The 22,698-nt window shown below is 43.3% G+C and overlaps 3 protein-coding genes across 3 annotated transcripts; all 3 read left to right on the forward strand.

Annotated features, from left to right (window-relative positions):
- Positions 1-34: 34 nt before the first annotated feature.
- SLC25A53 (solute carrier family 25 member 53) lies at positions 35-886 on the forward strand. Its single transcript, XM_078623062.1, has one exon. It carries the CDS (start codon positions 35-37, stop codon positions 884-886), a length of 852 nt encoding a protein of 283 aa, XP_078479188.1.
- Positions 887-5,857: 4,971 nt separating this feature from the next.
- LOC144740211 (SLAIN motif-containing protein-like) lies at positions 5,858-12,532 on the forward strand. Its single transcript, XM_078623063.1, is given in 10 exon segments — positions 5,858-6,516; positions 8,221-8,357; positions 8,982-9,089; positions 10,480-10,620; positions 10,733-10,989; positions 10,991-11,063; positions 11,174-11,205; positions 11,207-11,318; positions 12,062-12,358; positions 12,480-12,532. Coding segments are annotated over 10 exon segments (1,869 nt in total).
- Positions 12,533-15,198: 2,666 nt separating this feature from the next.
- On the forward strand, positions 15,199-21,269 carry LOC144740212 (zinc finger protein 711-like). The gene is given in 21 exon segments (XM_078623064.1): positions 15,199-15,277; positions 16,795-16,841; positions 16,843-16,918; positions 17,246-17,314; positions 17,317-17,622; positions 17,722-17,875; positions 18,245-18,317; positions 18,319-18,424; positions 19,270-19,376; positions 19,884-19,946; positions 19,948-19,999; positions 20,092-20,157; positions 20,160-20,207; positions 20,210-20,292; positions 20,294-20,336; positions 20,339-20,394; positions 20,396-20,525; positions 20,528-20,746; positions 20,749-20,922; positions 20,925-21,175; positions 21,177-21,269. Coding segments are annotated over 21 exon segments (2,295 nt in total).
- Positions 21,270-22,698: the final 1,429 nt, after the last annotated feature.

Consider the following 22,698-nt stretch of genomic DNA (forward strand, 5'->3'; position numbering starts at 1 on the left):
GCTTAATGTGGTGTTATTCACCGGCAGGTCAGTGATGGCAGAACATCACGGCCGAGATGGCGCAAACGAGGGTGTGAAGAGCTTCTTGGCCTCTTTCCACTGCTTCGTCCATGGAGGAACGTCAAGTCTGCTGTCGACTCTCATCGTCTTCCCAGTTTACAAGACGGTTTTCCGCCAGCAAATTCACAACACGCCGATTCGCCATGCGGTACGTCAGCTGTACAAGGAAGGACCTGTGAAGCTCTTCAGAGGTGTGACCCCGCCATTGGTGAAGCAGACCCTGAATGGCACCCTGCTCTTCGGCCTGCAGGACCGTCTCCGCCGCCACCTCTCCCTGCCTTCAGCCCTGGCTGGCCTCGGTGCAGGTGTGGTCGAAGGTTTGGTCTTCACCCCCTTTGAGCGTGTTCAGAATGTGCGGCAGAATGGGAAGAACGACATTAGTTTTCCGTCCCTGAAGAGTGTCCTAGTCAGGCTGAGGTCGGAGAACCTGGCCTCTGGCTACTACAGAGCCTTCCTGCCCATCACAGTGCGTAATGCTCTGGGCAGCTGCCTTTACTTTGGCTTGAAGGAGCCAATGCCTGCGTTTGGGGACCGCCAAGGTCTTCCCCAATGGATCTCCTCCTTCATCTCAGGCACGCTGATCTCCATACCAATCAGTCTGTCCCTGTACCCCCTGTCTGTGCTGGCATCAAACATGCAGGCAGAGGTGAATCAGGAGGTTAAAGGGGTCATGGTTTGCTGGAAGATGCTGTGGGAATCCCGTCAGAGAAGCATTGCTCTGCTCTATCGTGGTGGTTCCCTGGTCATTCTGAGATCATGCCTCACATGGGGAATCACAACAGCTTTCTTTGACAAACAGGAAATCTGGCTCCAGTCTCGCCATTGAGACCTAACGGAAGTGATGTTGTTCATGATTTTATTTTCCATTTGGCAAAAAAAGATACGTAAGAAATGCTGATCTGTTACCAGTAAGAAGTACACAAATTTGCTGATGCTCCAGTAAGCCCTTTCAATGTGATGATGAGCCAGTTCATGAATTGTCATATGTGCCATTTATACTGTATGTTGGCTGCTTTCGTCCATTCCAATTGCTGTGTGAGGATATAGAAAGTTGCTAAGAGAACGCCCCTTACCTGGGTTATCTATCAGTATATGCTGTTGGGGTTTTTTGTTTTGATTTGAATGACGTACACACTCAGGACTGCTTCACTTGTTGTCAATTGGAACACACCATTCATGTGCAGTACCATGTAAATCTGTCTGTGAAATCTAGTGTCCGATTGCTGCCAAAATTATATTTGTCACACCACTGCCAAATATTGAATTATAATATTTAAAGAGTCAAGAGTTGTTCACCAAAGTTTTCATTCACAAAAATGATGGTACCGATAAATCGGATGTGCCTTTGTGAAGATTTTTTTATAATTTTTAATATTATCAGGTAATTACCACTCAGCCATTGAGCTGTAAAATACCTACTGTGTGGGTGATGTTTTCCTGTGGACATACCTACTGGTACTAGCCCAGCTGCCTGATCCTGAATGTCAAATCTGTGTTGCAGTGCATGTTATATTTCTACTAAAAATCAGAATTCTGATTTTCAGAATTAATCAGAATCAAAAATCTGAATTATAATCATAATTCTGCTGGGTTTAATAAGTCTTTCTCCAAGCGTGGGATCACAGTCTGTGCAATCAGACAGTTTAATTATTCTAGTGAATGATATTTTATTTATATAACACCAATTGAACACAGCAGTTCACTCTCAACACTTTTATGAATTGTTCTGGAAACCCACTTACAGTGACTTAGGCGAGACCTCTTATACCCAATGTACCCCGGTACTTCAACAGTATACTTTCTGTGATATCAAAATAGCACTGTTACATTCTATAATAAAGACTGTTGGGTACTGTATTGTCATGTCATGTGTTGACTAGTCCACTAGATGGTGTTGTGTTATAAATAATCCACGTAACTGGAGACCAGTGGCTGCTCGTTTAACAAGGAACGTAAGCACATTGCATCACAATGTGAAGGCAGCAGCCAGAGGTCCAGGCATCAGATCTGTCCAATTAAAATATTTCCTCTGAGCCTGGGGGAGCCAATAGGGAGTTGAAGTGGCAATGTCCTCGTCGGTGTTCAGGAGGGTGTGTTGGCTCTTTTTAAACCGCTGTCTTTGCACCTCACACATTTCACCTGGAAAGGACATTGACACTGTGCGGCCCTGCAACAGGTAAACTACTCGTTAATTCTGCTCATTTGGCCCCAAAGCTGCAAATACAAAGCAATCTACTGAGTCAGTACGCTTGTAGGTAATAATTTATCTAGAAATGGAAATGCAACATTTGTGTAAATAGGACAGACAAACCAAATTTTAATATGCATGTGCTTTGTGCTTCACACCTGAATGCATGTTCTCTTCAGTGTCTCTGGGCCATGATTTCTCCATTTTTGTGTTTGCTTTTACCTGTCAAAACCTGTGAAACTGTGTGGCAGTATCTTGTCACTATAGTGTCTTATACTGTGTAAAACTTTGGTCATCTTGTTTCCTTTTCCTCTTTGGTGTCATAAGCTTTCTCTCAACACACTTTCATTTTCCTCCTGTGTGTGCTCATGGACTGCAGTCCAATTCAGATTTTGTTCTTGTCTGTAAAATTCAAACAGTCATGGCGTGGCGTCAAATGTAACATGACGCCACACTGGGATTAAAAGGTGATCAAATATGTTCTTATACAATTTGTGAGCAGAATAGGGTGCAGTCGTGTTGAAATAAGGTGTGGCCAGCCTGGATTTGTACACCTGTGTGGGCATGCACTCAACTATTTCTGGTCTGTTTTGATTTCTGCTCCCTCTCTTCCAGTAGACATCTTCCACAATGGGTGACAACAATCCAGTCAATACAGAGGTGAAGCAGTTTAATAGGGGAAGTCTGAAGAAGACTGAGACACGTGAAAAGAAGTATATTCCAACCAAGCAAGGTAATTCTAAAAAAAAACGCGCTCATTGGTTGATTTCTATATTCTATCACTCAATCTTTTACTTTCTGTTTTGATCAAACAGACATTGAAGCGGAGAAGAAAGCTCAAAAAGAAGGGCCGAACTGAAAACACATCTGTCCTGATTCCTCTGCTCTTACCTGCTTATCCTGCCAATATGATTCTGGTCCATCATCTCTGACTCGGCCTCTGTGCAGCCATGTTTGATTGGGAACTGGGTTTGGGTTATGTTTAGTCAACTGGCGAAAATTCATACAATGGATAAATTTTCTTGGTATTTCCCTATGTACAGAATAAAATGTCTGACATAAAAATACTTTTAACCAATTGAAATTAGAATATGTTCACGGAAAGTAACATATAAGATAATATTTTGGTCTGAAGAAAAAAATAAAAATAAATATGTCGACATAATTTTTATGGCGCATGTTGTTTGTTTATAGACTTCATTTAAGCATATTTGAATTACCTCAGTAGTGCCAGAAAAAAGACGCAACAGAAAAAAATAAACAGAAAATTAATTAAAATCTGAGATAAGATTAACCTATTGTCCCACAGCAGGGAAAAGGCAAATTGCACTGACAAGTGATGAACCTGACTGTGAGGCTAATATTGCAAATAATTTTGAGTGTGAGTGTGGTATCAGTGCACTTAAATTGATATTTAAGAAGACACACACATATACACACACAGACAAGACACACATACAGTATATATACATTACAGATGTTTAACCATCTAAAACTGTTCATATGCAAACCCATTATTGTATCTATTCAGGTAAGGTGAGGTATGGAGGAAAGGGAAAAATATTTCATGAACCAGTGATGCATTTTTTCACTTTTTTTTTAAATGAGACAATAGAGATAAGAGATACGTAGATAGAGATAAAGATAAGATAGAGATAAGGTAGCGATACCATGACCTGGATGACTGAGAACCTTCACAGACATATAGAGATAAGAGAAAATCCTTTTGCTCCCACAACTAACCAGTTGACACATGTCCATACTGAAACAAGCAGGAACTTGGGGGAGTAGCACTCCCATCTGTAACCAAACTGGCTCAAACATGGAATTAAGTTTCTAAATTTGAAAGAGTTCTTTATATAGATTTCAATTCAGTGCACCTTGTTCTGACTTTCCCACCTATATTTTGTTATCACAGGTTTCAATGATATTCAGGAGGTATCCTGGGCTGAGCAGTTGTTTTCATTCACATAACATCCTATCCTGTCTTTATTGTCGCCACATCTTCACCTTCTTTACAGAAACAGAAATATGTAAATCAAAAGCAGATCGTCTGTTCTTTATTTATTTGGCCAATATTCACGTATACAATCTGCAGCAATCAATACATCACAGTACAGGCCAAAAGTTTGAAGACACCTTCTCTTTCAACGTGTTTCCTTTATTTTCATTGTAGATTCTGACTGAAAGCATCAGAACTATGAATGCACACATATGGAATTATGTACCTAACATAAAAGTGTGAAATAACTAATAATTATGTCTTAAATTTTAGGTTCCTCAAAGTGGCCACCCTTTGCTTTTTTGATAGCGCTGCAAACCCTTGGTGTTCGCTCAGTGAGCTTCATGAGGTAGTCACCTCAAGGCACAAGTGAAATGGTTTTCACTTTCACTGTACTGAAAATACACAATACATGAAACATAACATCCATCCATCCATTATCGTCCGCTTATCCGGGGCCGGGTCGCGGGGGCAACAGCCCAAGCAGGGACACCCAGACTTCCCTCTCCCCCAGCCACCTCCTCGGGGAGACCCCAAGGCGTTCCCAAGCCAGCTGAGCGACATAGTCGCTCCAGTGTGTCCTGGGTCTTCCCCGGGGTCTCCTCCCGGTGGGGCATGCCTGGAACACCTCCCTCGGAAGGCGTCCGGGGGGCATCCGATACAGATGCCTGAGCCACCTCAGCTGGCTCCTCTCGATGTGGAGGAGCAGCGGCTCTAATAGACAAATATATCATTAAATAAGTAACTTAATTAAATTTAAGACGCCGGTACCATAGTTAATGTTGATTAACGTTGCTGTTTCTCAAACTTTCATTTTTCCATTTTAATTGATGTTGTGCCGTATTTGCGTGTTTGAACAACAGCGACACCAAGTGTTGATGATTGGTACTGCAGAAACGTACAGCAGAGAGACCCCCCCCCACACACACACACACAGTGGGAGGGGCGTTGCAGGTTTGCTCACTGGGCTAACTCGCCGCGCGTCGCGTCCATCACAAGCTAGTTAGCAGCAATGAGCAGTATGAATGCTACCAAGGAAGCTGTGGTAATAGAACATGGAGTAGCTAACTGAGAGTCGGTGTGTTAGCAGTCACCGTCGAGCTGTGAGCCATTTAGTGACTTCGTGACATGTATGAGCTCGTCGGTGTGTTCAGAGGAGTTTGAGCTTTGAGTGGCGGGCAGGTTCAGTCAGTGGTCGCCAGGACGACACGGCTCACTCACCGGTAGGATTGTTTTGCCGATCGCATGCTAACCGGACGCTAACGTTAACCACAGTGATCCACATATGCGGGTTTTGAGTGGAAATGTGAGTTCATGAATTCAGACCGGCGGTACAGATACACAGTTCACTGCGTAGCTAGACGTTTTGCTGTTGCATTACTGTGAGTAGACAGGGAGCGATGTGATGTAAACATTAGCTGAAGTTGGCTACTTGCTGCGCATGTGGTTCGCTGACTTAATCAGGTGTAAATGTTTTGTCTTTAGTTGAAACATATGGCCTTAATCCCAATTTGCCGTGATACGTTTTATTCGCAATGTTAAATATTAGAGCTACTCCTTGTTGTCAGTACATTAATGTACCTTTTAATTTCCAACAGAAAAGGATCATGGTGGTCCCGGACAGTGCCACCGTGGTCCCCCAGCCTGACAATGGTAGTCCCAGTGGCCTCATTGAGAGCTCCAAGCCTGGGTGCAAGGAGGGAGAGGAGGGGGGTGAAGACCTGGCAGGGGTTGAGTTGGAGGAGGTCCGAAAGTTGCAGGAGTTAGTTCAAAGATTGGAGGTCCAGAATGAGACGCTGCGCAACAGGGGAGGTAAAAACGTCATCAACAGAGGAGCCAGCAACAAATGCAACCTCACGTCTGGTATCAACATCAATGACAGTCTGGCTTGTGAAGGGGTGAATTCTCACCTTCAGTTGGTGCACAGAGATGAGCTGGGGAGGAGAGACTTTGAGCTGTCACCTGGTCAGGACAGCAGCAGCAGTGAAGAGATGTCCCCTCTTCCTGTGAGCAACCGGCTGGAGGAAGAGAATGAAGATGAAAAGGAGCATTTGGGTCCATGTGGTGGAGTTCTCACCTTGACTTGTAGCATTGGGAATGGACAGAACCAGGGGCAAAGTGAGACACCAGAGACCCCATCACAGGAAAGTTATGAGTCAGAGACACTTGCTGAGAGCGATTCTGGGTTGGACCAAACAGCACTGGATGAAGTGGATGTCCTAGATCTGGAAGATGATTGTGCAGAAGTAGAAGACGAGGACAGCTGGTAAGTTTCAGCAGCTTTGCTTCCTGTCCGATTTGTGTCTGTGTTGCTTTTGGTCAGGGATGGTGGTGTCATCATGAGTCTACCGTCTGGGTGCATAACTCAAATGGTGATACATGATTGGTATGTCACAGGTAGTACTGACCTAAAGTGGCAATCAACACAAGAGCTTTGGTCATTTCCACAGAATGAAAAGGGAGTCATATAATTAGCCAAAAGATGATAACATATATGAAAGCAACAACACACCGACTTGTCTGAGATCTGTACACGTATTTGAGTTGACGCTTTCTATGTATTTGATACTTTCAGCATCGGCTGAAGCATTATAACATTATATTATCATTATTAATATTGTTTTCCCTAAGGCCACTTTAGCTCAGTGATTGAGATTAACAGCCTTAACTTATTTTCAGTTTCACATCATTAGCCATACCATATGTGCTTTGCGAGGTTATCATAGGCAAAACATACAGTAATCCCAACAACGACATAATCTGATCCGCCCTGGCCTGGATGCTGCCGCTTGGATAAACTGCTTTTGGTTGGATTGTGCAGCATGTGATGTTTGTGTGTGTGTGGGGGGGTGCGACACCAGACTACAACAGGGACAAAAACACTGAAGCTAAAAGAGATTACCGATATCGTTAACTCTAATGATGCTGCTCCTTTCTGGACTTACATGTCATACGCATAGATACGGAGTATGAAAGTAGTAGATGTTGCTATAAACCAGGGGTGTCCAAACCGGTCCTTAGATGTCACACCTGATTCAAATCAGCAGCTCACAGAACTTCACAGAGATTGATACAGGTGAGGTAGGAGCAGGGTGACATCTAAAACCTGCAGGATAGGCGGCCCTTGAGGACTGGGTTGGACACCCCTGCTATAAACAGGTTCTGTATTGACATTATCCGAGGTACTTCAACGTGAAACTCACACTGTGTTTGTCTATACAGTCAGCAGCTGATAATAAACCGGAAGTCAGCTGCCTGCCACTCGATCAGACACATACAGAATGTTCATTACACGCAGCTGAAAACACACACACACACACACAGGCTCTGCTCTCCCAACAGGATGTGTGACCTGAATATTGCTCTGTGTGTTGTTGCTCATTCCAGTGGGAAAAGTTTTTTTTTTGTGTTTGCCCAATGGGATGACGATTTTCAGTTGATTGGTTCAAAACCACTCAGTCCAGGCCCTTTGTGTTTCCAACTCAAAGGATCAGTCAATGTGAGCACCAGTTCAACGCTTATGGCTCTTTGTCTTCTTGGTGGAAAAACTGCATAATCTCTGAGAATGTGTGAGAGACCAGCTTTGACTGCTTACAAGGTTCACGTTTCAGAGGTCGTTTTGACTGATACGTGAGGTTTCTCACAGCAAACATTTTGGTTCGGCGTGGGATCTTTTGCTGCTTTTCATTGTTCATATGCCAGAAAAAACATTATGTGACGGGGTGTTGCGTGTTCTTAGTCATGCATTGTTAGAAACATTCTTGCTGTGCATGACAACTGTGGTTAAAACTAATCTCTGTCTGGTTCTTGTTCAGTCAACCTGCTCTGTACATAACAAGCAGTGCTTAACAAGCACACGTAATAAAAAAGTAGAACATTTCCTCCATAAAAGTTGTCATATCTCTGTATTTCTTACCAATCCCATGTCAGTGACCCCCTCATTGATAATAAAGTTTCCTTTTCTCTTCAGGTTATATGTGTCTCCGAAGAAACAAGTAGCAGACGCCGGCCCCGGGTCTCCTTTGAAGTGGTGTCGACAGGTTCTAGACCATCGCAGCCCAGAGACTGAATTGGCATGTCGGACCCTGATCAACCGTTTAGACCAGAGTATGTACACACACCATTTCAATATCAATACCTTCTGAATGCTTAAAAAGTAAAAAAAAAAAAGTTATTTTAATAGCTTACATATTTGTCCATGAAAGTAAAACATGCTCAGAAACATTTGTACCAAAACAACTTCCTGTGTGGAGCAAATACTTCCGTATGTTATTGTTCATCAGTCCTTACAACACCACTAGTTGCATTCTGTGAACACGTTGCATTCTTATTTGCTGCTCTGTCATCCCTGCTGTACAAGTGTTTGCCCTATTTTTCATTTTCTTTCTCCTTTTTTTCAATTTCCACAACACATAAAGAACGAGCTATTGATGAGTGCATGAAGTCACAGGCCAGGTTGAATTACCTTTTGCTCCACCCGGGTCACCTTTCCTTTTTAAAGGGTAGCAGCAGCTCATGAAACAGCCTGGTGGCAAAGAGCATGTTTTAATGAAACTGGACTTATTTTGTAGTGGTAAATAAATATGTAAATAATTAAGCTGCCTAAATTAAATGTACTAACTTGTCCTCTAGTGTTGTTATTTTAGATCCACACCTGATCAGTGACTCAGCTCAACATCTAGCTCTTTGTGTCCCTGTGTTATCTAACCTATCCTGCCCTGTTTCCTGCAGCATCTCGATGGAGGAATATGTACAGCAGCCCATCAGCTGACACAGGCCTGATCTCTCCGGGGTACCACAAATCAACTAACAAATCCCTACTAACCTGTGGCAGCTCAGGTATGGCATGACATTAACTCACGCTCCTCATGTTCTGCTCAACATGAGGACTCACATCAGTTTCTGTGAGGATGTAGGTCGCGTGCGTGCGTGCGTGCGTGCGTGCGTGTATACATACTAACATGTCAACAGCACTCACTCTGAAACAGAAATTGAATGGTCGTTTTTAAGGTATTTTTGCATGTTGTACTCAGGTGATGGCTGTTACTTCTGATTATTTTCCAAATCATACTATCAATTTTTAAAGTGATTGTCATTATCAGACAAAACATGAAGTCTTTTTCACGATCTATAAATGTATAATGTAATAAGTCTGCTTACAGAATCAGAACTACTTTATTTATCACTGGAAGAAAATTTGTTTATTACAGCAGCTCCAACCAAAAGTAGAATATGATGCGAAGTAAAAGAGAAATTAGTTAAATGAACTAAATGTGAAAATGCATATGTAAGACTGTAGTAGTATCAAAATAAGCATTCAAATAAGAATAAGGACAAGGAGGTAAGTATATAAATACACATTAATGTATAGAGATAACTATACTGGTTTAAGGTGAGTGAGTATATTCACGCTTATTACAAATGTATGTCAGGAAAGGTGGAACTCATTTATGATCTTAAAATGAGTCTTTGTCAGGGTCTCATCTGTCAAAATGTTCTTTTGAAAGCTGTTGGACATTTTGTATTTACTGTACTAGATTATGAATGCAATGAATGTCAACTCCTCGATGAGTTGATGTTGTATTAATTATAATGGACAACAAACAGAACACATCGTGGGCCTGACTGAAGGCTGGTTGCTTTGGAAGATGATCAGTAAGTATTATCAGCATATGTTCCTCTGGACATCAATATACTTGTATTTTGAAAGTGTTTATCAGTGCTGCTACCCAGTGTGAAATGTGGTGATTTAGTGGACACACATTTCTTCACTCACTTCTGGACTCCCGTTATTCCTCACTTTATCACACGCCACCTTCTCTCAGGTCGGTTCGTTGTCCAAATCTTACAAATAGATCCATGCATGAACTTGAAAATGCCTGGCTTGCAGTTGGTTTACCCAATCTAATCCCCCAGACTTTTTATGCAACCATCAGGGTTATTTATCCGTTTGTTGTTTCTGTGTGAATGGGGATGGGGTGGGGGGTGTCTTGTAAGAATTAACTGGAAGCAAAAAAACATTAATTGTAAAATTCATATAGATTCAGGTTTATTTTTATAGAAATGCGTGTGATTATGGTATTGTAGCATCATCTGTATTTGTTTGCGTGAATTTATGTATTCACTCTGACCATGTGGCTTTTAATCAATTCGGATCAACTCTGTGATAATGACAAATGTTTTCAGAGAAGGGTCAGACAACTGACCCATCATCTCTCTGTGTTCACAGGCGTCATGAGCATGAACTCCGCTCTGAGCTCCCAGTCTTCAATAGACAGTGAGCTCAGTACATCAGATGACTCCATCTCAATGGGATACAAACTGCAAGATCTCACAGATGTCCAGATCATGGCTCGTCTGCAGGAAGAGAGTGAGTGAGCAATTGTTGTTCATGTTGGGTAATAAGAAATGAGCCTGTAGGTCATGACTATGTGCATTAGCACAGCTCTCTGAAGGTGCAGTTTCCTTTTTAAATGTCATAGGTCTGAGGCAGGATTACGCTTCCAGCTCAGCGTCTGCATCGCGTCGCAGCTCTACAGCATCTCTGCAATCTCTTCGCCGGGGTGGCACCTACAGCGACCAAGAATTTGACAATTACAGCCTGGAAGATGAAGAGGATGAGTTCTGCTGTCAGCCCCAGCGACGAAATCGCTTCACTCCTTCACCCTTGGGATCACCCCGGTGCCTGTCTCCATCCACCTCCACCCACAGTCAGGAACACAGCAATCGACTTGCGGCCCCCACGTGCGCGAACTCCCAGACGATCTCTGCAGGGCCCCAGTGCGGAGCTACTTAAATTTGCCAAGAGTGAGGGTATGCAAAAATCAATAACTCACCAGCCCAGAGGTTAGCTGTTCTACCCAGGTGCTAGGACGGTTGTGTTGTGAAGGTTGTGTAAACGTGTTGTCTGTATGTGGTTCCAGAAGAGTTGAGGCACAGCATGCCCAATCTGGCCCCCCCGCACCAGTCTGCGTTCCCTGGAGGCAGTGAGAAACAGCCGCAGCATGGAGGCTAACCTCCAAAGCTCTGGCAACCGCATGTCCCATTTGACTCACTCCTCCTCCACAGGTAACCCTGCTGTCCTCACCTTTCCCCCACCACTTCTCCTGATCACCTGCCGCCCATATGCTCACCCATGATTCTCCTCATCCTATATAAGTGTGTGTGTGTGTGTGTGTGTGTGTGTGTGTGTGTGTGTATATATTGTGTGTATATATATATATTTATCATGCAAAAGGTCCTGCCAATGCCAAGTATGCAGCTCAACAACTGAAGACAACTCAAATGGGTTTCCTCAAATTTTCCGTTGCTGACAAATTATTCAAATAGAGAAAAAAAAAGGTTGTTGTCAATTAACTTGACAGATGAACCTTGATGTAGTCTCACCAGCCCCTCCCCTGGTGCAAGAGTAGCAAATCAACACGGCAGGCAAGAGTCATTGCTGGAAGCTTCTCATATCAACGCCAATGTCTTCAGGCCCTATAACGGAATTTACTGGCAGCCGCACTGTCTTCTACAGATGTGAAATGGGGGCTTGTAAACAGTATTAGCAGACGTTGTTATGTAGCAAAGCTTTCTACGTTTTACCCTCCTCTGACATCCCTCAGGTAACCTTCTTTACCCGGAACTCTGACTTATGTGGTTATTCCATGACCCTGTAAACCTGTTCTTTGTTCCAGCACTTCTCTTTCCTTGTGCTTAGTCTTGGATTTTAACTGCAGCATACTTGTTTTTTTCATATTAACCAACTAAATTACACAGCTTGTCTAAATGGAAATCTTCGATACCACCGTGCCTGTTTTCTACTGAAGGTGTTGCTTGTAGTCGACTGCGTGGCAGTGGCCAGTCTCCACTGTCTCTGCGGGCTCCTGTTAAAGCAGTCACTCCTGTGGGTTCCATGGTGCCTCGTCAGCCTTCCAGAGGTCTTCCTGTTGTCCAAGCACCACCTGTGGGAGCTGCCCGCAGGGTCCAGCCCTCCGGCTCTGCCAACGGTGGAGCCTACATACCCGGGAGAGCCTCCACTGGAGCAGGCAGACCGGCAGCGGGACGAGGACAGACACTGCCGACTGCGTCAACTAGGAGCAAGCTATCACAACCCACCAGGAGGTGAGTGCTTGAATTCAAGGCTCCATGTCAGCCTGTTCAGGAAATAATTGTTGTGTTACATAGTATTGACATCTCCACATCCTTTTGAATTAATAGACAAACTTCTCATTTCATTGACAGGTCCCTTGGGCATGACTAAAATCTCAGATGAGTCATGGAAAGATGGCTGTTACTGAGATACTGGTGAAGGATGTTCACTGCTGAAAACCTCACTTGACCTCTCTCCTTGACATTCTGTAGTGCACACATTCGCTGTGTCCCCACAAATGTGTCATACATCCTGTTGGTCCCCTATTTCAGAATGGCGCACCGAGCTGCCGTGGCTTTAGTTTGTACTCATCTGTCTTCTCTTGCATGAAAACACTGTCAACCCACACAAAGAGAGGATGTGTAGGTAGACATGAAGGCACGCTGCAGTTGTTTTACGGACCAACTCAGAGCTTCTAGACAAATGTGTGTCAATTTTCCTTATTTTTCTATGGTAATTGTGAGAAACTGCTGAAATATTAAGGGTTGTAATTATTTTTCTTGTGTTGTTATTGATAAGAAGACAATTTAAATGAAGTTTCTGGTTTGTTCATTATTTGTGACTTCCTACTAGATGAAGGTGCTAAGTATTGCATGCTCGGTTTGGTATTTCCTCACTGTCACGTCATCATCCTGTTCATCAACTCATTATGACATTATGATATCTTACATGTGTCGCAGAATGATGATCATGTATGAGTTTATGAATGTTTGAATGGTTGCGATTATCATATATCTAGATATATGTTGTATTTGCATATTTTGCTTACAAAGCTCAGTCCTACATTGTATCACACTGCCCTTATAACAGAAAAAAGAGAAAGTTTGTGCCAAGAGTCTTTTTAAGCTGCAACACTTTTTATTTCCGAAAGAAAACTGGAGTCATCAAAGGTACTATTACTGGTCTGCAATTTGTAATGCATCACCGCAGACATATTTTGAAGATTTGCCGTTGGACAACACTGAAATGAATAAAAATGTTTTTTTGCACGTGGGCCTTCTGCCTTAGACATCTATGCATCCTCATGCAGAGTGAATCTAAAAAATAGCAGCTGTAATATAGAACCAAAATAAAGTTTGTCTGAAATTACAGTGGCGTATCTGGTTGCGGTCTATTTCCACCATGGGCTTTCAGGTCTCAATCTCAATCAGTAGCAGAACTGTCATTTTCTGGGTGGATGCTCTTCAGTTGAATGCTTGAACACCACCCCATCCTTCTGTACAAAATGGCCTGCAGGCCCCATTTGTTCCATATTAGTTTGTGCAAATAGTCTACAAGCATATTTTCTTTCACTGATACGATCCTGAGTGTCTTCGAGTCAAAAATCGACATTTAAGCGTACTCCCCATTAGAGAACCGCTCTACTGCTCTCCTATGCATGACGCAAATAGTAAGGGATCAGCGGTAAACGAGGCCACGTATTGTCTGCCCCCCGCCCTCCCTCTGCTTGTCAGGAAGCAAGCTGATTGGCCGAGGCCTAGCAAAGAGTGCCCGGGGATCCAAAACTGCAGGCCGCACTTAGCTTACCGTCAAAAATTAAATAAAACAATAACAGACACAACGGAAGAGGGGGAGAAACACCGATAGAGTCGGGAGACGACGATATCAGGTAAAATTACTTTGAACCAGTTAAAACTGCATGTGGTATAAGACGCAAGGGCCCAGTCGGCCGTAGCGGGCCTCTTTCAGCCTTTTCGGAAAACAACATGGAAGATAATGCGGCACAAGGAGCTCCACCTAGCTTAGCAAGCTAGCTAACAAGACGGACGACCGTCATTGTGCGAATAAAACGAAACAGATAACACAGTACGGTTTGGGGAATGGTGGCTTGCTGTGTGTGTGCTTATGGTATCTTCGACATCGTAATATAATGTGTCAAAAGATAATTTGGATCGGTTGATGAATGTCTTGGTTTAGCCACTATGCTAAAACAAAATGGCGCTGACAGGAACAGTCGTAGCTTGTTAGCTAGTTAGCCCTGGTGGGTGGAGAGAGGTAGCCGCCCTGGTATGCATTTCATACCGTCTGCGGCACTTTTATTGGCAGACACAGTTCGAAGAGCATGTTTATATTTTGTGTTGTTTCCAGACTGTACCACTCAATAAAATTAGTTTAATCAAACAGTGCGATCAGGTAACTATAAAAAAATGTGCAACCGAAACACCACTTGAGACCACTGCAGATATGGCATATTTGTCTATTGAGCCGACATGTGACGATAATACATCTCACACACACACATATACATGCAGGGCCGTTCTTCCAAAAAGCACAAGACGTCTGTGGGCTCGTCATCTGCAGAGGCACTGATCAGGATAACTCTTTGTCCCAGCTGAGCTCTCACCGTCGGGCTCCACTGGCTCCAGGTGTAAAGCTAAACGTCCCCAGGTTGATGCTGCTTGTAATACCACTACTAGGCAATGGATGGAGCCACTGGTCAATAACAAACCAGTCCCTCTGCAATGGCTTCAAACTGTCTCCTGTTTTCAGGTTGTTTTACAATATATGGGGAAACTGCAATTTCTTTATGCACAATACTGTGATATCCCAAAATATGTCGGTGTACTAACTCTATGATTTTCTTTGACAGTGGGATCAGTTGCCTTGATAGAGAGGCGTCACTATTGTTACACTGATTTTATTCAAAGGTTCTGGTCATCAAATGTGAAGGTACGTATCAACTGAACTGTACCAAAGGGTCACCTTCAACTGTTGCATTTGTTTACGTTGAGATGAACACACACAGAGACAAGATCAACAAAACCACTAATGTTGTATATATTGCCTTTCAGGCTGCTCTCTGATTAAAAAGACATGGATCAAGGCGGAGGGGTGTTGGAGTTACACACACAGGAGCTGAAGATGCCCCATGCAATGATCATGCAGGATTTTGGTAGGCCACAATCAAAGATAGTTTAATTAGAATAAAGCCAGTTCCTCAGTAGAGATAAGTATGAGGAATTTGACATGGAATAGTCATGCCAGTGTTGCCAGGGAAATATAGGATTGTCATACCAGACTCAAAATTATCGTACACCAAAATAACAATAGTTATGTGTCCGTCTGTGTTAAGACTCCAAAGCATTTGTCAAGTATGAAGAGCAGTCTTCTAAGTTGGAGGAGCCTTTCCTTTGAACCACTTCCTTCAAAGCTTGCTTTGATGTGCAGAAAAGTAATGTAAATGATAACGTGAGAAACAGTAACGGTTTCAGTTGCCCGAGCAACTGGTACAAGTATACATTCATGGAATGAGCAATACATTTGGCATTTTGGAGGACAATTGTTTGTACACAAATTATCGCAAATATGATAATCATTGTACACGTGGCAACACTGATTCATGAGCTGCCTCTGTTTCCTCAGTTTACTGGGTGTGGCGGTGGATGGTTCACAACCATTAATGTCATATCTAGGGTAAATGTCATATAATGAAAACAACTAAAGTTGTTGAAGAGGGATTTGGACAACAAGTAACGTTAGCTAAGTTAGCTGGAGAGTTATCTTATTACCGATCCAGGAGAACAGTCGTCATTTCCGTGTGCATTTTGATGCCAAGGAAAGTCCATCTAGCATCTGCTTCTCCAACATTGACTGTGGTTTTTGCTCTTCTCCGGTCATTCTGCCTCTGTGATTCATAACTTTGGGGCTGTGAAGCTGCTGCTGCAGGACTTACAGACTCCGCATTCTGTCCCGAGCACAGAGACGGTATCTGGCAGCTCACAATGCACCAGTCGCTATCGGCTTGTACATGTAAACATAAACACACTGTTAGGCCCGTAAAAAAAAACAAAACAATTCACACGATAAATTTTTTTTTCAGGAAGTGTTACACTTTCAGTCAGTGCCCCTCTAAACACACCGTGGCTGTAGCTATATATATTTTTTAAATATAGCTTTTAATAAATATAATACATAGTTAACCTTGAAGACACAACGCAAGGGACCCTCCCCTTCACGGCGGGAGGTTTTCTTTCGAGGCTTTGCTGTCTCTTATCTAATGGGAGCATTCAAGAAGTCAGCAACAATCGTAAGCATATTTTATGAGTACTGTTATTATGCCTTTTTGCCACACCTGCTAACAGTTTTTGGTGTCAGCTGACTTCACTAAATGAATGTGCTGCATGACCATAATCTGGATTAGCATTAAATGCTAATAATTTACAATGAGCATTTCTGTTTTCTGTTCATATTTAATATACAGAAAGGTGTTGATTTTAACAATACGTATCATTACATCCCCTATATAAACCGCAATCAGAAGACTGCTGTTTATGTATAATTACTAAAACCCTAACCCATATCTATGTACAATTTATATGATATGGAAGGGCATCAAACTACTTGAAATGGAAAATAAAAAAATGATTCCTTTGTGTACTTATGTGTTTCTCTTGTCTTTCCAGTGGGCAGGAATGGGTGGTCTGGCTCACATCGATGGGGAGCACATTGTGGTGTCCCGTGCCAGAGGGTATGCTCCTCTCTGATGTGATGACAGATGAGGGCATCCACCTGGAGCACGAGCTTGAGGTGGAAGGTCTGGAGACCCAGTCGTTCATGGTCTTGAAACAGAGGTGGTTGAAGGATTAGAGACAGAAGTGGTTGAGAGTTTTACACACAGACGTAGAGGGGCTGGAAGCAGAAGTGGTGGAGGGACTGCAGACACAAGTGGTAGAGCTGGAGGCTCAGGTCATCGAGGGTTTGGATGGTGAGGTAGAAGTTGAGGGTCTGGAAACTGAGGTAGATGTTGAGGAACTGGAAGCTCATGTTGTTCAGGGCCTTGAAGAAGAAGTGGAAGTAGAAGGCCTGGAAGCAGAGGTTGTTGAAGGTCTAGAGGTCGATGTAGAAAGTTTGCAGTCACAAGGGGTGGAGAGCCATGAAATAAGCAGTGAGGACATGGTGCACTCAGAACACAGCGTGATCATGCCTGAAAACATCTAGGAACAGAGGTAGCTATAGAGGGAGCTCTTGACCACCACCACGTCTTGACTTCAGACCTTATCGAGGACTCGAGCCACCACCACGATGACATGCCAGACCAGGTTTTTGTGGCAGAGCTGCTTTCTGAGCACCAAAGCAACACCCTGGACCACCAGCTTGTCACTGGAGGGTTGATGGTGACAGAAGCAAACTCAGAGACAATAATCCACCAACAGCTCCCAACTGAGGCTGTTCCGCTGCAGACCGATGAGGATGATGATGATGCAAGAAGCAGCTCTGAAGATTACCTTATGATCTCATGTATGGCAACAGCCCACTGTTCTTAAGCAATTCTATGTATTATGTGTAATTTTCAGTGTTGTTTGGATAACCACGCCTATTTGTATGTCTGGTCATTAGTGGATGAGGTGGGAGAGAAGCTGGACATAGGAGACACTCCCCTTGAGATCAGCACTGAAGTAATGGATGACAAAGAGTCAAAGGAGGAGGACAGCTCGGAGGTCATCAAAGTCTACATCTTCAAAGCTGAAGCTGACGATGATTTAGGCAAGTGGCTAAATGTGGAAGTATTTAACAGTGTCTTACATTTACATTCATCCTGTAGAACTACATAGCTTTGATAATAGCTTTTTTAATGCTTATCAGTCGGGCTAAAACGATACAATTTATGCAGTCTTTTGTTTCATTTCTATTGACAATTCTTCACAATGCTCTGCTCAAACAGGCATTTCCAAAACTGAACACTGGCAACATCTTAACAATTTGAATTGTTACTGGAGTACTTTGTTTTTCACTATGCACCCTACGCAACTTCTGCATCCAGCATAGTTGTTGCTAAGCCTTGGTTTGGAAACAACATAGATACCCAATTGTGAATTCAGCCTGATTTCATCAAATAATTGAATAAATCTTCCATCCTCAGGTGGTACGAGGTCATAACGGAGGATGATTACCAGAACGGACACCCTGACCTGGAGGCTGCTTCATCAGGCAGGGCTGGGAGTCGGCCGTGATAAGATGGTGTACATGGCAGTTAAAAACCATCCAAAAATGGAAGAGGATGATGAGGATGACAGTGATGAGGATGATGAAGATGAAATTGGTATTGTTCTTTTATGTTTCAGTGGTTGCCTAATTCATTCTGTCAGTTTATTGATGTGTGTTTGTATGACGATACGATTTAATATCACAAAGTCTGTCACTATACAAGTTTGATTCAGGAGCCTGCGATCGATATGATTCGATATATTCCCATCTAATAGTCATTTACATCAACTCACAAAAACAACCAGAATATGATTGACCTTTTTATTTCAGAGATCGTCCAGGTATTTAGATAAAAACGGTATTCCTTGTGTAGTCAAAAATAGACCCCACTGTTCACTAAAGTCTCACATTTCTCACATTCTCCTCACTAGTACATGTTTTTTATCAGTTAACTTCAAGCCCTTGACGACCTTTATCATACAGAAACAAAGGTATATAACATTCACAGCTTATAAAAACAAAACTGCAGGAACTTTAAATTGCCCTTTTTTAATGCATAAAAGCAGAATTTTCGGAAACCTTCACTCTTTATGAAGGCTGAAATGTCCCCTGTAATACTCGTCTCTCTTTTGGATTTGTTCAGTCTTAGAAGAAAGAAAGCGATCAAAGCTGGTGTGCAGGCTTCTGGCACGGTAATGCTGGAGCTAGCATTAGCATGGTCAATGCTGTTTTCTTCTTGAGGTGCATGGTCAACTTGTTGTGTTTTCCCAAGTATTTCAACTCGCACTTGCATTGTGTATTGTACTGTCAAGATTAGCGTTCGGGTCTGAAGAGCCTTCTTTCCTCCTCAATCACAAAATATTTCCAGACCACCAACGTATCTTTATATAGGAAAGTTGATTTCCTCTACAGCTTTTTCCATGCTGCTGGTTATGACCAGCCTCTGATTGGTCTCTACAGACGGAGGGCTGTCCTCTGATTGGTTGCGGCAGACAGAGGGCCGTCTCAAGCACTTCAAAACAGGAGTCTACCGGCAATTGCGGTTCAGTTCGTCATTCCTCATCGATGTAATTGAACATGGCTGATGTGTTAAAACACAGACTGTGGTCGGTTAATGAACAGAATGTTATGAGACAGACTTAGAACTGCAGCATGTAGCAGAGTTCTGTGTCAGCCATCGTGTTCCTGCTCTGCCTCTCTCGCTCTTTCTGTTACAAAAATCCACAGTCACAACTTCTCCATCTACTCCACTGTTCCACATTGTTTATGTGTTTATGTCACAGTAAAAAAAAATGCTGTCGGGGCAGTTTGTGCAGCTGCCACTGTGACATCAGCACCCACATCGAAGAGGCACTGAATTGTGTGTAGAGGATGAGTCGAGCTGGAACTGTGGAATGGAAAAGTGCCATAACGTCCTTTCTGGCAGCCAAACAAATGAAGAAACAAGATTTTAATATCTGATAGTGTTTTAAAGTATACTGTTTAGGAATGTGATTCAACATTTAAATGCATTTTGTTTTTGTCGTGTGTGTGTGTGTGCGTGTGCGTGCGCGTGCAGGTAACACATCGATCAGGTTAAGAATGGAACAGCTGCATCTTTTCTGCAGATCCGAGAAGGTTTGACTGCCAACCGCACACATCAAACCAAACCTGAAGAAAAGGAAAGTAGAGACGCGGCAGTCCCAGACCGGTATGAGAAGTATGCGGTTCTGGTATAATAATAACACTTTATAAAAAGGAACTGTAGATTGCTATTAAATATTCACGACATCTTTCTTTCAGCTGTCATCATCGGACCTGATGGGATGCCCCTTGACCGTCTACCCCTGCACATATGTGGAAAGAAGTTCGCTCCCGTGGCTTCCTCAAATGTCACATGAAGAACCACCCCGACCACCTGTTAAGAAGAAGTACCAGTGTACGGACTGCGACTTTACAACCAACAAGAAGGTCAGTTTCCACAACCATTTGGAGAGTCACAAGCCTGCTGAGCCACAACAGCGAGCGCTCTCCAGAGTACACTGAGTATGCCGGCGCTACCATGAGTCTAGCCCCCTGGGCTCTGATAAGCTCATTGTCAAGGACCCGGGAGCCTAAACTGCATCACTGCAAGTACTGCGACTATGAGACGGCCGAGCAGGGCCTGCTCAATCGTCACCTGCTTGCCGTGCACAGTAAGAACTTTGCACACGTGTGTGTTGAGTGTGCAAAAGGATTCGCCACCCCTCTGAGCTGAAGAAACACATGCGGACCCACACAGGTGAGAAGCCCTATCACTGTCCGCACTGCGACTTCCGTTGTGCAGATCAGTCCAACCTAAAGACTCACATCAAGAGCAAGCACGGCGCTGACCTGCCTTTCAAGTGCAGTCACTGCCCCCAAGCTTATGCCGATGCACGGGAACTCCAGCGTCACATGGAGATGGTGCAAGGTCACAAGACCATCAGTGCCCGCACTGTGAGCACAAGAGCACTAACTCCAGTGACCTGAAGCGACACATTATCTCTGTTCACACCAAGGACTTCCCTCACCAGTGTGATGTGTGCGAGAAAGGCTTTCACAGGCCCTCAGAGCTGAAGAAACACGCAGAGACACACAAAGGCAACAAGATTCACAGTGCCGGCACTGTAACTTCAATGCTCCCGATACCTTCACCCTTAGCCGCCACATCCTGTCCTTGCACACGAAGGACCTCCCGTTCAAGTGCAAGCGGTGCCGGCGAGGCTTCCGACAGCCTGCTGAGTTGAAGAAACACATGAAGACACACAGTGGTAGAAAGGTTTATCAGTGCCAGTATTGTGAATACAACAGTACAGACGCTTCTGGCTTCAAACGCCACGTCATCTCCATTCACACCAAGGACTACCCCCCACCGCTGTGACTACTGCACCAAGGGCTTCAGGAGGCCTTCGGAGAAGAGCCAGCACATAGCCAGGCATCACAAAGACATGCTGATGTAATGTCACACACACACACACACACACTCTCCTCTTTCCCGAGTACACCTGCATCACACACCCAGGGGTCATTTTAGTGTATTAAAAAAGAAAAAAGGCTGTTGATGAAAATGACATAATTGCTATTCTGTGTTCTGTGTTGTGATGGGTGTGAAACTCCTCTCCTACTTTTTAGACGGGAACGGTGAAGACTGTGTACACTGAGTGGGACAGCTGTAAATTGTTTACCTTTCACAGAAAATCACATATGAACATATATTCAGGGTTTCAAATGTCTATATTTTTATACCCACTCAGCTTAAATGCTGCACCATGATGACTGTGTCCTGTAAAGCCCAACGTGTTGGTTTTTTGAACGTCACACCGGTTGTTCAGACAACATAGACTGAGTACAGAGAAGTCGGCCTCTGCATCACCAGTTCATATCTTATTAACCAGCTTTTTCCCTGACATTTGTTTTCAGCATCATCCAAGCTTCCAGGGGCAGGGTCGCTCATCAGTTCATCAGAGACGTTTGTGTGATAATGATGTACCGTAGGCACCTTAAAATCTTAACATTTGTGGTTTCATTTTGGATTTCCTTCTCAAATCTAAACATGTACATGTACAGTACAGGCTCCTACATGTGTCATGTATTTTACAAGTTGAATCAGAATGTCTGGGTCTAATCAGAGGAGTGGGTGAAGTCTTGTATGAGTGGTATAATTTTGGTGTACTGCTATGATGGTGCAGATAAATGTATTATATTAAACAGATGGCCAGCTTTGATGGCTGCGCGGGTTGTTTCCTGCATGGCGACTGGTTCTGTCTGAGTGGAGATGCGATGTGTGATGCTACCTGCGACACAGATGTGCACTCTCAGCGAACCATTTGCAATCATGCCTTACACGTACTGCTCTGTTTCCCTTCAGCACTGATGAACAGCAAATCAGAAAATAAGTGATTTTTAACTCTCAAACATGCTGTATCAATACCATTCTCGAAGAGATTGTGTGTTTGAGTCAGTAGAAAGCACTTTAAAAACTTTTTTTTGTATTTTAATTACCTGTATGGGGTATATGTTTTATATATATATATACAGAGAGAGAGAGTATATATGCATATAACATGCCCAAATACAGAGCCTTTGAGTGGGTTTATGTTGTCTACAAGTGGGCATGATACATTATTGCATCAAAACTGAATCATCATTGGAAGTGGTGGGTGAAACCATTCATTGTTTTGTTCCATGGAAATGTTATCAGGTTTCGTGTTATGTTTGTGCTCACTAACAAGTTCCCAAACCGTCGTCCTGCAGTCCTGAATAACTCAACCGTGTCCAGAATTTGGGACCCGCCCCAAGTCAAGTCAGTGATCATCATTTTGGCTTTAGTCTTTGAAGTATGCACATATGCTGTCCCCATAAAATTACTTGTATCTATAAAAATAATCC

This window comes from Lampetra planeri, unplaced genomic scaffold, assembly GCF_965212315.1.
Source record: "Lampetra planeri unplaced genomic scaffold, kcLamPlan1.2.h2 scaffold_1969, whole genome shotgun sequence".
NCBI classification, from domain to species: domain Eukaryota; kingdom Metazoa; phylum Chordata; class Hyperoartia; order Petromyzontiformes; family Petromyzontidae; genus Lampetra; species Lampetra planeri.

Coding starts and splice junctions, on each gene's coding strand:
- SLC25A53 (XM_078623062.1), top strand. CDS start 35: ATGGCAGAACATCACGGCCGAGATGGCGCAAACGAGGGTGTGAAGAGC.